General features: G+C 40.0%; 1 protein-coding gene across 4 annotated transcripts in view; it reads left to right on the forward strand.

Moving 5' to 3' along the window:
- Positions 1–14993, forward strand: part of MCA1 (PLAC8 family protein) — a 134259-nt gene that overhangs the window by 7357 nt on the left and 111909 nt on the right. The window contains exon 1 of one of the 4 annotated variants that reach the window (XM_089437430.1): positions 5157–5912. The exons of 2 other annotated variants lie outside the window; for them this stretch is intronic. In XM_089437430.1, the coding sequence (XP_089293556.1) occupies positions 5496–5912 (417 nt within the window). In that variant the 5' untranslated portion in view covers positions 5157–5495. Of the gene's footprint in view, positions 1–5156; positions 5913–14993 lie in introns of those variants that run through there. One more of the 4 variants, XM_089437432.1, reaches the window with a different exon arrangement.

Raw genomic sequence — 14993 nt, forward strand, 5'->3', positions numbered from 1 at the left:
CATGCTTAATAATGTTTCCAGTTGTCGATGTGAGCTAATAGAATGAAGTGGAGCCTTCTCTTATGAAATTTCCCCGGATCTGGAACCCACTTGAGGTTACTGCCTCCATTTTCCGATTTGGAAAAGTAAACAAGACCACCAATTTCCATGGCCTCCAATTGAAGAATTTCCTTTTGGACCTCTAGGGGAGCTGCATCGAAAAAAATTGCCACAAATTCCCATCTAAACAGATGCCAACGTCGCGTAGAGGATGACCTCGATGTGCCACCCCTACAACTAGGAAGTCTTTGCTGAGAAGCCATAGAGCGAGATAACCTGCAAACAGAGCAAAGAGAGACTCTAGAAGACTGAATAGGTCTTGTGGTCCAATCCCAGGCCGGACTATGTACTATGTGTCTAAGAGCTTGCTCCATGTACTATGTATCTATGAGAGCTTGCTCCATGCTCCATGGACGGTTTCTTTGGTTAAAAAATAATGTAGTATAAATTATAAAGAAGTTTGTACAACAATTTAGCCTTCAACCCATTTAGTGAATAATTTCTTTTTTTAAATGGTTCCACTATATTTAAATGCTTAAGCATCAAAGCAAACATTTCATTTAACTAATATCCTTTTTTAATGCGTCCACTATATTTAGGTGCTTATGCACCAAAACAATCACTTTATTCAACTATATAACTTTGCTAGAATAAATCATAGACAATAAGTTTATACAACAATTTAGTGGACGATGAAAGACTTCCCCAACCTTTATTACATTTAGTGAATGATATATATTTTTAAAATGGTTCCACCATTTTTTATTTTATTTTCTAAGTTAGGCTAATTCTATTTCCGAAAAAAATATTGTACACTGAGGCCGTAGCCTTTGCATAGCCATGCCTGAGAGTTGGCAAAAAATAACAGAAAAAGAGTCCAGACTGCCCAAAAAGGGAAACTAGTCCAAATCAAAAACCTAATGCATAGTTAACTTGCTACCCACGCAAGGGAAACCAGCAATTGCGCATAATTGTTTTAGAAGTTTTTCGAAGTTAAACAAAAAACCATTTCGGGAATCTGAAACTATCAGATTTTCCTAATCCCCATTAATCAAAGCTAGAAAGCATAATTCCAGTAAAAAAACCTGAGAAGACACGTGGCAAGCAGGTGGCGGACCATGTGGCGATCACGCGGCATGCAGAATGGCTGACTAGGAGCGAGGTGGAGGCGACGGGTGTTCCTCCACAATGAAGCACTTGTACTCCTCCATGTCGACATCTCCCTGGTGGAAAGCCTCCGTGTCGTCGGGTTGCTGCGCCGGTTGTTCTTCCTCAATGAAACATCTGTAAGGATCTGCCTCTCCTTCTGCCTGCTGGTCCTTGTCCGCCTCCTTCCCTAGTTGTCCCTTGCCCTTCTCAATTTGCCGCATCCTAACTCCGTGGGTGCTCGTCTGAGCCATGTCCAGAGCTTCTTGGTTGTGACCACTGCCAATGGTGGCCGGCTCCTGAATTGTATTGGTTTGGCCACCACCTGCGACTGTCTGGCCCTCAGTTGCGAATTGTTCCGTCTCATGAAAGCTGATGGAGATTGTGGCAATAATGAGGGGCATGTTCATGGAAGAACAGAAGGTGAATTGGGCAGTCTGGAGATGCGTTTGAGGATTTGAGGGAGTAGCCCTGGGGGGCGAAGCAGGATTGGCAGGACTTCCACTGAGAGGCGAGGCATGGGGCGTCGAATGGTGGCTTTGAGGTTGAGAGCGGCCTCTGCTTCTACCACTGCGGGTGTTTGGGTAGCCCCTTGTAAATTGATGGGCCAGAGAGGAGGTGGATTCAGAGACAGGGGAAGTTGGGGGACGAGCAGGATTGGCAGGACTTCCACTGAGAGGCGAGGCATGGGGCGTCGAATGGTGGCTTTGAGGTTGAGAGCGGCCTCTGCCTCTACCACTGCGGGTGTTTGGGTAGCCCCCTGTAAATTGATGGGCCAGAGAGGAGGTGGATTCAGAGACCGGGGAAGGTGGGGGACGAGCCAGGCTACCTCTGCTTCCGCCCCGATGACTGCGCATACGATGACGCGTTCTCGTCATGTTAGCTCCTGTAATCTGTGAATTTCTTCCGGAATTGGGCTTGGGGTAATGCTGAGGCTCAGTGAGATTAACAAGCAGCTCTAAGGATGGACCAGCTGCAGAGGCAGAGTGTAAAATGAAATGGCAGGTCAGGCTCTGGGAGAAGTGAATTCCTGGGCCGAATTCAATACAGCAGAGGAGATGGCAGCGCCTCCCGGTGGAAGTGCGATGGCTGGGAGCAGCAGCAGCTTGAGGGCAGAGGCATTGCAGTGGCAGAGGATGATGAACAGGTGTAGTGGTAAGAGCTTCGCCTGTATTCATTTTCGCGCGGAGCCAAGGGTGGTGGTTGCAGTCATGTTGGGGATGGCGTCCCCTTAATTTCCATTTATGGCTGTGATTAATGTCAAGTTTAGACCAGTGTGCCAGTTTACGGAGGGCCATGTGGGTTAGCCACATGTCATTCCGTTCCGCTGCCACCATATTATCACCACTGAGCACCCGCATCCGGGGATGGTTCCACTATATTGAGATGCTCATGATATCTTATTTGTAGATGAATCATATACTTCAATAAAAAATGTTCACTTTCTTTTTACATAAAAAAAATGCTTAGTTGTTTTAATTTTGCTTCTAAGCTGGGTACTTTTGCATTTTTAAAATCAATAATATTTAAAAAAATTATTAAAAAATAACAGATTGAGATTAGGATAATCTACTTTTACATTTTCTTTTAAAACCATTAATATTAAATTTTTTTATAAAAAATTAACATTCTCATGATATCTTATTTGTAGATGAATCATATACTTAATAAAAAAATGTTCACTTTCTTTTTACATAAAAAAAAAAGGCTTAGTTGTTTTAATTTTGCTTCTAAGCTGGGTACTTTTGCACTTTTTAAAATCAATAATACTTTTAAAAATTATTAAAAAAATAGAAGATTGAGATTAGGATAATCTACTTTTACATTTTCTTTTAAAACATTAATATTATAAAAAATTAACATTAAAATAATTTTTCCATAATTTTTTATTGCGATTGTACAGAATCATTAGGAATTATGAGAAATTGAAATAATCCCTTTCAACATTATTAGTGTATCCTTTTCATCCTTTTCATTTGACGTAGGAGGACCTTAGGCAGGTGGTAAAAGACTATAATGTATCACTCACACAAATTAAGAATTATGAGAAATTAGAATAATCCAGCCCGACACATTCAACGCATCTTTTTCATTTGACTTATTAGAAGCTTGGGTGGGTGGGAAACGCCTATAACGCGTCACTTACACAGACAGTACAATTTATATTTTTATCTGAATAGAGTAACAAAAGTCAATGTAATTTATATATTATATCTTTCCACATGTATTCTAGACTGAAGTATTATGTATCCATGATTTGTTTTTCTATATCATTATAGTTTGTTATATAATTTATTTGCCTTTCTATATCATGCTAATTTTATAACAAAAAAAAATAACCCTATAAAATTTTCTATTTTCTATATGATGATATTTTAGTATATAATTTTATTTGCCTGTGTATATCATGGTAATTTTATAACAAAAAAAACTATATGAAAAAAAACCCTTCTAAATTCATGAGGGGAGAATTGAGATAATTGAACTGTCAATCACCTGACGCAATAGGTAATTTGTTTCGCTATTTTCTATATGATGATATTTTAGTATATAATTTTATTTGCCTTTCTATATCATGGTAATTTTATAACCAAAAAAACTATATGGAAAAAAACCCTTCTAAATTCATGAGGGGAGAATTGAGATAATTGAACTGTCAATCACCTGACGCAATAGGTAATTTGTTTCGCATATATGATGATATTTTAGTATATAATTTTATTTGCCTGTGTATATCATGGTAATTTTATAACAAAAAAAACTATATGAAAAAAAACCCTTCTAAATTCATGAGGGGAGAATTGAGATAATTGAACTGTCGATCACCTGACGCAATAGGTAATTTGTTTCGCTATTTTCTATAGGATGATATTTTAGTATATAATTTTATTTGCCTTTCTATATCATGGTAATTTTATAACAAAAAAAACTATATGGAAAAAAACCCTTCTAAATTCATGAGGGGAGAATTGAGATAATTGAACCGTCAATCACCTGACGCAATAGGTAATTTGTTTCGCACGGAGTAAATGAAGCATAGGTTTGCACGAAGTAAATGCTAATGGAGGGTCCCTCGTGAATGACTTTGAAGCATTAAAGCTTCATCCGACTGTCTCTAAGTCAATTAGGAGTTTAGGAGTTGTCTTTCTCTAAATCAATCAGGAGTTTAGGAGTTGTCTTTCTCTAAATCAAATCGATGTCCAATATTTTTTGGAGTTTTTTTTTTTGAGTTTCGTGTGGAAAATTTGAAGTGAAATCTTGATTTGTGTTATTTAACTTAATTTTTTGATTGTATATATGGATTCAGCACCTGAAAAACCTCTAGGGTACTTCTACCTTTCTGTTGTGTAGAGGTTACTCATCCTAATCTCTAGGGTATTTCTATTGTGGAGATGTTACCCATCAAGCTTGTGATTTCAATAAATTCTGGCAGAATTTTAGAGAAATTAGCCTATAAAAATCCATCAAAAAATTTCCAAAAATTTCCAAAAAGTCACAAAAATAACACTAAAAAAAACTAAAATGAATCAATAATACTAAAAATGAATAATAATGCTCCACACAACTAGAATGAATCAATAATGTTGACATCATAATGAATAATAATGCTCCACACAACTAGAATGAATCAATAATGTTGACATCATATAAAAGACCTTTAAATATTCATGTATTAAATGTTTCCCAAACTTCGAATATAGTTTGCACAAAGTGGGTAATATTCAATATGATTCGAGGTAACAAGTAGTATACGAATTATATCAGTTTATATCAAGTAGTAACAAGACGTTGGAAGCCAGCCAACGTCTTGCCCACCGGAAACACTGTCGTACACTTGAGTGGGAGTGCACAGTTGGATAAGAGTTAGAGAAAAACATGTTTTGTGGAAGCGAGCTAATGTCTTGATTACCGAAACAGACTCATACGCTTGTGGGAGTCACACTCAGCGGAGAGTCATATGCTCATTTTCTTTCACCCCATAAGAACCTTCGGATAAACCCTCTTCACTTTGAAGTACTTGTGACTACACCGAAATGACCCTCTTTACTTCGAAGTACTTGACTCCACTGAAATTTTTGGGTACTTGCTGCATTTGATGAACTGGATCAAAACTCTAACGCTGCGCTTTCTATATGAAAATGCTCGGGAGTCGGGAGCGTTGGTTACTGGGGTTTTGAGGGACATTGGAAGAATTTGACCAGATTTGACGGAAAGGTCGGATTAGGCAGGATTTTTGGCGCTTGACGCTCGGTTAAGATCCAAGAGACGATAAGTAGAAAGAAACTGAAGCCTGAAAGGGTCTCATCATCATGAGAATGGCACTGCATTGGGAGAATGTGGGGGATCTAGCAAACGCCACGCAGCTGACGGGACTGAATGCCGTGAGCCTGATAGCTCTGATCGTCAAAGCGGCCAGTAATGCGCGGATGCATAAGAGGAACTGTCGTCAATTTGCACGGCACCTAAAGCTCATAGGGAACTTGCTGGAACAACTTAAGATTACGGAGCTGAAGAAATATCCTGAAACCAGAGAGCCTCTGGAACAGCTGGAAGATGCGCTGAGACGGTCATATAATCTTGTCGACAGTTGCCAGAACAGAAGCTATCTGTATTTGCTTGCCATGGGATGGACTATTGTAAACCAGTTCAGGCAAGCGCACGCTGAAATTGATAGATATCTGAAGATTATCCCTCTCATCAACCTCCTGGACAACCACAGAGTTAAGGTTATGTTCTCAGGCCCTATTTCATGGTTTACTTTTTTCTGTCGTTGTACTAATTTGATTTCTTATTTTTCAAATAAGCGGAATTACCCTCGTTTAGTTAAGAATGGGGATTCTCTATTTATTTAAAATAAATTATCTAATATGTGAGCTTACGTTTTGTTCGCTCCACCCTGCTAAACATGATTATAAGTTAGAAAATTGCTATACAATATCGTGTTTTTCTGGGAAAAGCAGAGGTCATGAATCATGTTCCTAATTCATCTCAATGTTTTAGAGAAATTTCCGGACACGGATCAGAGATACGGAAGAAAGAGTAGTGTCGACCTTTAACCCACCAAAAAGCCCAAAGATTTCAAGGGTGTCATTAAAAACGAACAAAAGATAAGGCTGGATCTCAGACATTTTAACTTACAAGAAGCTAAATATGCGAATAGACAGATATATTGCAATAATTCTCAGTCCAGGCATCGTCATTTATCTCGCCATAATTTTGATGCGTTTTCATCGTAATTTCATGATTCCCTAAACATGGGTTTAACGTATTTTTACGGCCAGGTTCGGTCATTGGAAAGAAAATTGGTTATGTAGGGTTGGTTTACCCCTCAAATACTGGGAACAATGTCAAAGGAAAATGTTTCCACACTATTACATATAACTATGAAAATGCGTTCCCGATCTTTCTCGTAGGAAGAAAAACAGGGCACATGTTTACCTGTTGGATTTCTTTGTTTACTGTTAAATGTGGCATTCCGAAAGTGTCAGTGAAACCCTTTGTAATAGTGTTATATCATATGCATCAACTGCAGTGGTCTAAACTATAATTTAGTTAAACCCTCCACTTTATTAAATAAAACTGTACCGATTATGGGAGGTTCAACCTATAAGTAAATCGATGAAACTTTCCTGATTTAATGTTTGAGCATTTAAACAGATGTTAGAAATGAAGACTAAAAATATCTGAGTACTCTGACGATGGTGGGCACCCACCGGCCCCTTGTGACAATGTCCGATAGAACGGAACAATGTGTGATATCCTATGCATCGGTCTTAATCATTTCATCGTATTCCACTCTAAAATGCTATTTGTGGCCCTTCTTCCACATTATGATGACTACATAATGTCGGTGGAAGCCTTTTGTGGCCCGATCTTGACGTAATGTTACACAGTGAAAGGTTGCGGTTGGGGCCCGATCTTAACGTAATTTGATGACCCTCTTTCCACATTATGATGATTACACAATGTCGGTGGAAGTCTTTTACGGTCCGATCTTAACGTAATGTTATACAATGAAACGTTGCGGTTGGGGTCCGTTCTTAACGTAATTTTATACAGTGAAAGGCTGCAGTTGGGGCCCCCGCTTTTCTACTGTGTCCATTGTCACTTCTTGTCGGCCCGCGGGTCCCTGATTAACCTTGTGGTGGTTCACCTTTAACGGTGCTGGGTGCTTGGGGTGTAACGTCATGGTGCGATCAAATTCGCGACCCTTTTTCACAAAGGACTACAATTTAACAATGATCTGACCTTTTAAGACGTCGAAACTTTTTGACGGGGACTTTTGCCGTCAAATCTATTTGCGGAGACCGTTTACCCTGGTATGCGTCCATACCTCTTTTTGGGCTAGCTTTAAAGGCGACTAGGCTTGACCAGTGGTTGGTGAGCCTTGGATGGCGAATGGCGAACAATCTTTTAGTTGTTTATGTTCACCACTATCCTTATCGAGTGGGCTCTCTGAAAAAATCAGGGTGCCGACCAACCATTCCATATTACGAGATTCTGTTTATCTGGGATGTGAATTGCATGCCTGGGCGTACCCTAAAAATTGCTTGGCCTTTCATTTTATAGAGTAGCCCTTTCCGAAAAACGTAGCTCAGCGAAGATCCAGTCATGTGCGGCTATGGCATAGTAGCATGTTGAATAAAATTGTTAACGATGTTCTTGAATCGATACCCACACTGAACAATTTTAAATAATTCGGAATTGAAACCCGTTTATGTCAGGTAGTCGGACTTGCATATGCTCTTCAAACTCGCTCAAAGCTTTTTGTGGGCTTTGGCCGATGTTAACGCCTTTTAGAACAGAGATAGTCTTCTCGAAGAGAATTTGGATTTTCTTGTAATCAAGAACTATGTAACTAGATCCTGCCACACGGATGACGTATATCTAGAAGCTGTGAAATTATTTGACACTCTTTCTGTATGTCACAGTAACCGACGAAGATGCAGTTATTCTTATGCTGCGATCTAGACTTCTAATAGGTAGCAATTTTAATGATGCTCTTTCTCACGTATTTTTTTAAAATACCTTGATACATGAGCCATTGAGCCCATTTTGCATGAAGACTTGGACAGCTGACAGAAAGTCACATAGCTGTTTTCTGTTACTGAATTCATTTTGTTCTGTTACCCTCCAGAAATGTTACATTCCATGTTGGTTTTGGAACTTCATTTGGTATTCCCCAATATGATCTGAGTCACCAGATCAATCGCCCATATGCAGACAATATTGAAAGAACATATTTTCTTTGTAGTGATCAATTGGTCACCATTAGTAGCAGTTTTGAGTTGTTCAAGCTTTTCATGGAACATTGCTTCGAGACTCTTGCGAAGTTAAATTTTGATATAAATGGCTTGGAAATTGGCCAACAGATATATTTCTCAGTGAGAAATGCAATAAATTACTGACTGCTCTACTCTTCGGCATATGTGGAGTCTGGACATCTTTTGGGTCATTGTCTCTTGCTAATCTATTATCTGACCACCATAATTCCCGATTGGTGTAACACGGAGAGATATTTATCTCCTGGAGGTGCAACCCCATCCTGGTTCATTATTTTTCGGAGAAATGAGGTATTGTGTGCCTCGAGGTTTAAATACATCTGGGCAGTGCAATTATCGGAGCTAGTACCGGCCAAGGAGGAGATTGTTGAATCAAAGGAAGTTGCATACATGCATAAACTGGCATCCCCAATTTAAAAGATTGTCTCAATCTTTTCAAAGGCGGTGAATTTCTTTTGGACTATTACGTAGTTGTATGGCAGATACATTGAGTTTGTTCAACATTAATGGTATATACTATAGGCAGATATGAAAACCTAAATGTATATTGGAATTACATTTTTCTAATAAAGATATATCGAGCGAAAGTGGAAATTGCATTTCTATATAACATTGCTGCAAGTCATAAATATCGAGGTTTCAAATATATATATATAGGGAAACGAAGGATGTGCAAGATACCTCAGGTTGTTTTCCGAAGATAGAGGAAAAATAATCTACGGAAGACGAGTAACTATCAGAAAAGGAACTCAACCCTCTTGAAAGACTAGTCAGACATCATGAAGAATAAAAATGGTTTTTCACTCAAGAACATACAAATATTGATCTGAAATCACTCGTGTGTGACCTCAGTTAAATATTTATTGAATGAAGGTATTACAGACTCATGTGCTGGTGAGTGTCTATGTTATTTTAGGCAACGGATCGATCAGATTGCAAAATACACAGACACTGGAAAATGGAAAACAGTAAGAGAAATACAGTAAGCAAATGCAAGAACACAACAATTAATAAGGAGTTCACCCTATCCTCCAGGGCTACGTCTCCGGTCCAACTTTCAATGGTGGCCTTCTCTTATTGTGTCTTTAAAGCAAAGGTTTACAATGAGGAGCTCAATTTGAGTCTCCTGAAACAGAATAATGTTTGGTAGGGTGGTTCTTGGATTCCCCAAGCCACTAGAGTGCACAGACTCTGTCCTTACCAAATCTTGACCTCTCTGGTCTTTAATGGAAGGAGCCCAATGTGGTGCTCAATTCCCAACAGATCCTCTTAGGGATCGCTTGAACCTCTCAAGCTTTTTGTCTGCTTGATGCTGCCTTATGCTGCAAGTTAGCTCGGTTCTTTGTCTTTCTGCTTCTTGCTTTACTGTCTTTTCTTCGCTCTTGCTTTCTTTGTCTTTGTTCTCTTTTCCCCCGTGTTCTGTTCTCTGTCTGTTCATGGCGTAAAGCCTATCTGTCTCATGACTGCTCGCTTCCTCTTCCGCCCCTTCGGTTCGCTTGTTGCTGTTTGGTTGGAGTTCCTTGCCCCTGTGTCTTCGCGAATGTCTCACAGGGAGTGGCCACTTGTCCTCTCACGAACTGCGCTAGCTCTTCCTCAACGGTTCGGTTTTTCGGTTACACTGTGGAATGAGTCATCTGCCAACTCAGCGGTCAAATCGGACGCCAAACTTCTCTATGCCACAGCTTAATTTCCCTATCAAATCCGGTTTCTCCATTGGGCGCAATCTCCACCATCAGATCTGGGGCCTCCAGATCCTACGACATTCGCTCATTTCGCACGGTTGACTTGCTCGACCGTTAGCGTGCGATGAGCAGCGGTTTTCTCTCTCATTCGCCGGACACGCGTCGGGTGCTGAATGGAATTGCTCGTTTTTCTCCAGATCCGCTTATCGCCCAAGGATGCCTCTAATATATACCGCCGGTTTTGGAGCGCGGGTCCCGCCTTTCCCTTAGCGCTTTCCCCACGGTTTCCTGGTTTCCCATGCAACCGAGCGCTCGGGGCCTTTCCTTTTCGAGGGGTTTTTCCTAGTGATGCGCAATTAACACTAAGCGCGAATTCGCGCTTAGCGCTAATCGCGCATCAGAATTGCCCTCTGTTTCCTGATCCGGTCTTCCCAAGTGCTAGTTTTGCCTCCTGCGCGGTCTCCATGGGCCTCGGTTAGTGCGCTTTGACCGAGGTCCTCGTCGTTCCTCACTGGCTGCAAACTGCCATTGTCCAGAGGTCTTCCTGATCGCTTTGTGCTCATAATTTGAAGTCTGTCCTGTTTTGATACAACCATGGCTCTTTAATAATCTTCATGGATCCAATTCGGATCAAATACACGAGGAGTTTCAACTTTGAAGGGCTTAAGATGAGGTAGCCAAATCCAAGGCAGAGATAGAAACCGTAAGGTTTAGCTAAAGAATCAAGAAGTCAACAAGCATACATCTCACTAATGCTGGAAGAAGAGGTAGCCCAATCTAAGGCAGAAATAGAAACCTTAAATTTCAGCCGAAGCATCAAGAAGTTACCATAGCAACTCTATAGAATGCCTTAGAAGAGAAAACAGTTGAATGTGATGGGTTGAAGGCTGAATTGCGTTAAAAAGAGTGGGAGGGAAGAGTGTCCAGAACAATGTTGCACAATCCTCCCCCCCCCAAAGGATCCAAGGTGTAATGGCCCACCTACAATTACAGCAATATACAAATATTAACATACATACGAGGCATCCATTTGATAGCTACATATTCATGGGTCCACATGTATTGCACTAATATACATACTGGCTAACACTGGAAAATGTCTAAATTAGAGTAATGGATTGATTATCAAAATAAACTCCATGGAATATAATAAGTATATCAAGTTAGGTATTTGATACGTATACCACCCTTATATACATATATATGTTAATCCTTGATTAAAAGAAAATTTTAATTTTAGATGAGACTTAGCCAATTCCAAGAATTTAAACCAGGAAGTCCAGAGTATTGTGTTGTGGGGAACATGGTTTACCCATTGATCCTGCTGGAAGTTCAAAAACCCCACTTTGGCATCCTCTGTTGGAGCAACAGAATTTATCCAGTACAAAAAATATAGAAAACGATATTTTTTTTCTTCTAGGAATGATATTTATTTTGATTTCTAGGGTAGGGAAGGCAGATATGTTTTGGCAATTTTCTCTCCTGGAGAGTTCCTTCTAGTTGTTACAAGGTTGCATAGTGCGTGTCTGCACATGAGCAAACCTGAGAAGTAGAGTTGTACCAGATATGAGGTATCTGCATCAAATTTACTGTCATAGAAACTCTTTTTTGCATAAATTCATTTATTTAAAACTTTATGTAGCCGTTAAAACTTCACGTAGTTGCTTGGTTATTTTCTTTCAAAGTAAATTATGTATATACAGCATCTCTATCTTGAAAAATCAGGGTTCCAATCTCCAATTCTTTGAGAAAGATTGATTTCAACTGAAGCAAGAAGTTATCTGACATTTATTGGTAAGATATGGTCCCTGTTACTTCTTCTGAAGTCTCTCTGCATCAAGAGTGGACCGTTTTTTCTGGTCTTATGCTTTATGTTAGTAAACTGAAGATCAATAGAGTAATACACACAAATTGTTTGTAAACTTTTACATTTTAGGCAAAATTTGGCTTACCTTCTTACAATCAGTGCTTTACCTTAGACATTTTAACATAGAGGCTTAATGTGTCATATTTATACAGGGCTGACCATGAATATGAAAAAGTATAAATTATTATTTTATTTTTTGAAAAATTGAAAGTATTATATGACTGTGGTTCCTGCAATCGATGTCAGATTCGTAATATATTGACATTCAAATTCTTATAAAATGACAACCTCTAATATGATTCCATGTGGACTGGCATATGACAGGTCAAACACATGCTTGTTATTAGACCCCACTGCCAGCAATACAATATGTAATTTATCATTCCATTTCTTTTTACTCCAATCACAAGTCAAAGTTTGTATTATGAATTGCTTGAGCATTATAACAAGTGCGCTGGTTGATTCGTAATATGGTGCTGATTTTGACAATTGGGCCTTGAATCACTAATTAAGATTACAGGTAACTCCATAAATAGAATTTGTTATGATGACATATTATTAACTCTCCAGAACCTTAGTTAGGTGATAGCGAATCGGAAATTTGTTTTGACAGTCTACTATGCTTTAATGCTGCAGAAAACACAAGATTTGATCAATTTAAAACTCAATGGTTTTGATTGAGTTAAATAAGTCCTCAACACTGAAGTTGATATTTCTCAACTAAAGATTGTTCAATATTGGTTGCAATGCTCCCGAGTTGACTTTGCGGCACTTAATCAAACAAGCTCAACTTTATAAATAACTGAACATCATAGCGATGCCAATACCTTTTATTCTGCTACTTCTTCCAAGATATCCCTATGTAATATCCCCAACCGATTGACTGGTTGGACCCAAATAATATTAATAATAATAGTAGTAATAAATAAATAAATAAATGAGCGACAATTGCCCATGGTTTTTGTTTTTGGCCCAGGTATTTGCCCACAGTTTCTTCTAAGCATCCCAGCTATAAAAGGAGGAGGAGGATCGAGAGCAAGGCATGGAATTTGGTCTCTTCTACACTGATATTTTGAGAGCTCAGGCAAGTTTTCAAGTGAGGATTTTCAGGTGAGATCCTCAGCCTCTTTTCGGTGGGATTCGATCTCTCACCCTAGTGGGCAACCCATCTTCGGTGGTCTCTCCTATCACCCTAGTTGGTTTGACGAATTTTCTATTTTTCTTATTTTAATTTGAAGAAAGTTTTTGTGCATCATCTGTCTGTTGGATCACGAGCATAAGCCTGAATTGCTTCTGCAGGATTATCTATGATCCATGGGAAGCACACCAACAGGTAGATCCAGCTGTGAGATGCTAGACATTGGAAGGGAGAGCAAATCAGCATTCTGATCATTTAATCCGTCCTTACACAGTCTCCACGGCCAGTAAGACTGCCTTAGTAGTTCGTGTGGCACATAAAGGGAGACAGACTCATTACTGCACGAAGGGAGACGAGCTGCCTTTGTCCGCAGCTGAAGAACGTGGGGCTCCTTTGGAGTCTACAGCTAGAGAACGTGGGTTCTGTAACCTGCTGGAACCATCTCCGAACATTGGAGCCAAGCTGAAGGAGTTCACAGGGTGTCAAGAACGTGCCTCAGGGAAAGAGCGTGTTCCATTACACACGCTGGAGAGCGAAGATCTGAACGGCAGCGTGGCACACGCTGGAAAGAGGTGATCGACCGATTTAATTTCATGGGCAACAACGCAACAGTAGAAGCATCGCGCCCTCCCCCCCCCCCCAACGTCACCTGTGGTAAAAACGGCCCAATCAATATTCTGTTCGGTTGATTAGTTGAATTAGTTAGAGGCCGCTTATATCTATAACTGCTCTCCATTAATTTGTAATACGCCCAAGTTATGGCTGGAACTCTCTTCGATAATGAAATTGATTTTTTTTGGGTCAAGTGTTTGGGTAAATTGTGTGGGTACATTGTTTATGGGAGTTTTTAATGATTGAGAAATTCAATTCTCTAAATATTAGCTAAAAGTTTATTACAGTGGTATCAGAGCCACTATCTTGACCAGCTGTGGGATGCCAAGAAGGGTGAAACAAAAAGGGATTACTATCAATTGGAAGGGGAAAAAGGCTAGAAGTCAAGGCAAAAACGAAGACCAAGGAGAGTCAGAAGAAGAAAAGCCAATGGGTGATCAGGAAAGTTCTAAACTTGCAGATGCATTACAAAAGATTGCTGCCACTCAAGATACCATTATGGAACTTCTTAAACTACAGATCGGGCAAACTAATGTGCAAAGCAATAATAGGGAAGGCGGTTCTCATTCCGGAGGGGATGGTCCGTCACATGAACCGGTCAACATACGGGGCAACGGTCCATCACAAGAGCATGCCAACGCTTGGAGCAGCCCTTTCAGCCGACCAACCATGCCGCCATTCTTGGATGATTTCTCCAGAGAGCAAGACTCTCTTTCACCAATTGCAGAAACAGTTACAACTTGGATGAAGGAATATGATACGTTGCCTCCCAATGTTAAAGCCACCTTAACCGTCAATGAATATTACTACATGAGGAGTAAACAACATAGGAAGACAACCACATATGGGGGCCCTCCGTCAAACAAGGATCTGCAAAAGGTCGTGGGAAAGGTAACTCTTCCTTACTTTGAGGGATCAACAAAATGTTCGGCGCGATCGTGGGTGCAAAAGCTGGATACATATTTCCAACTCAATCCCATGCGTGAGAAGGATGCCATTAAATATGCCACACTTCATCTTGATGGAGAAGCACATGAATGGTGGCAAAACGACATGGTCACTCTAGGGCATACATGCATCATCTCTTATACAGAATTCACACAGAGATTGATAGAAAGATTTGACAGGAAGGACCCTGAATTGTACTTTCGGGAGCTTACCCAGCTCCGACAGATAGGAAGCCTGGAATCATATATCACAGAATTCCAGAGGCTGGCAGTAATGGT

The sequence above is a fragment of the Pinus tabuliformis genome, chromosome 5_2 (assembly GCF_031772625.1).
Source record: "Pinus tabuliformis cultivar Carrire ecotype Pingquan chromosome 5_2, CPIR1, whole genome shotgun sequence".
Classification (NCBI taxonomy): domain Eukaryota; kingdom Viridiplantae; phylum Streptophyta; class Pinopsida; order Pinales; family Pinaceae; genus Pinus; species Pinus tabuliformis.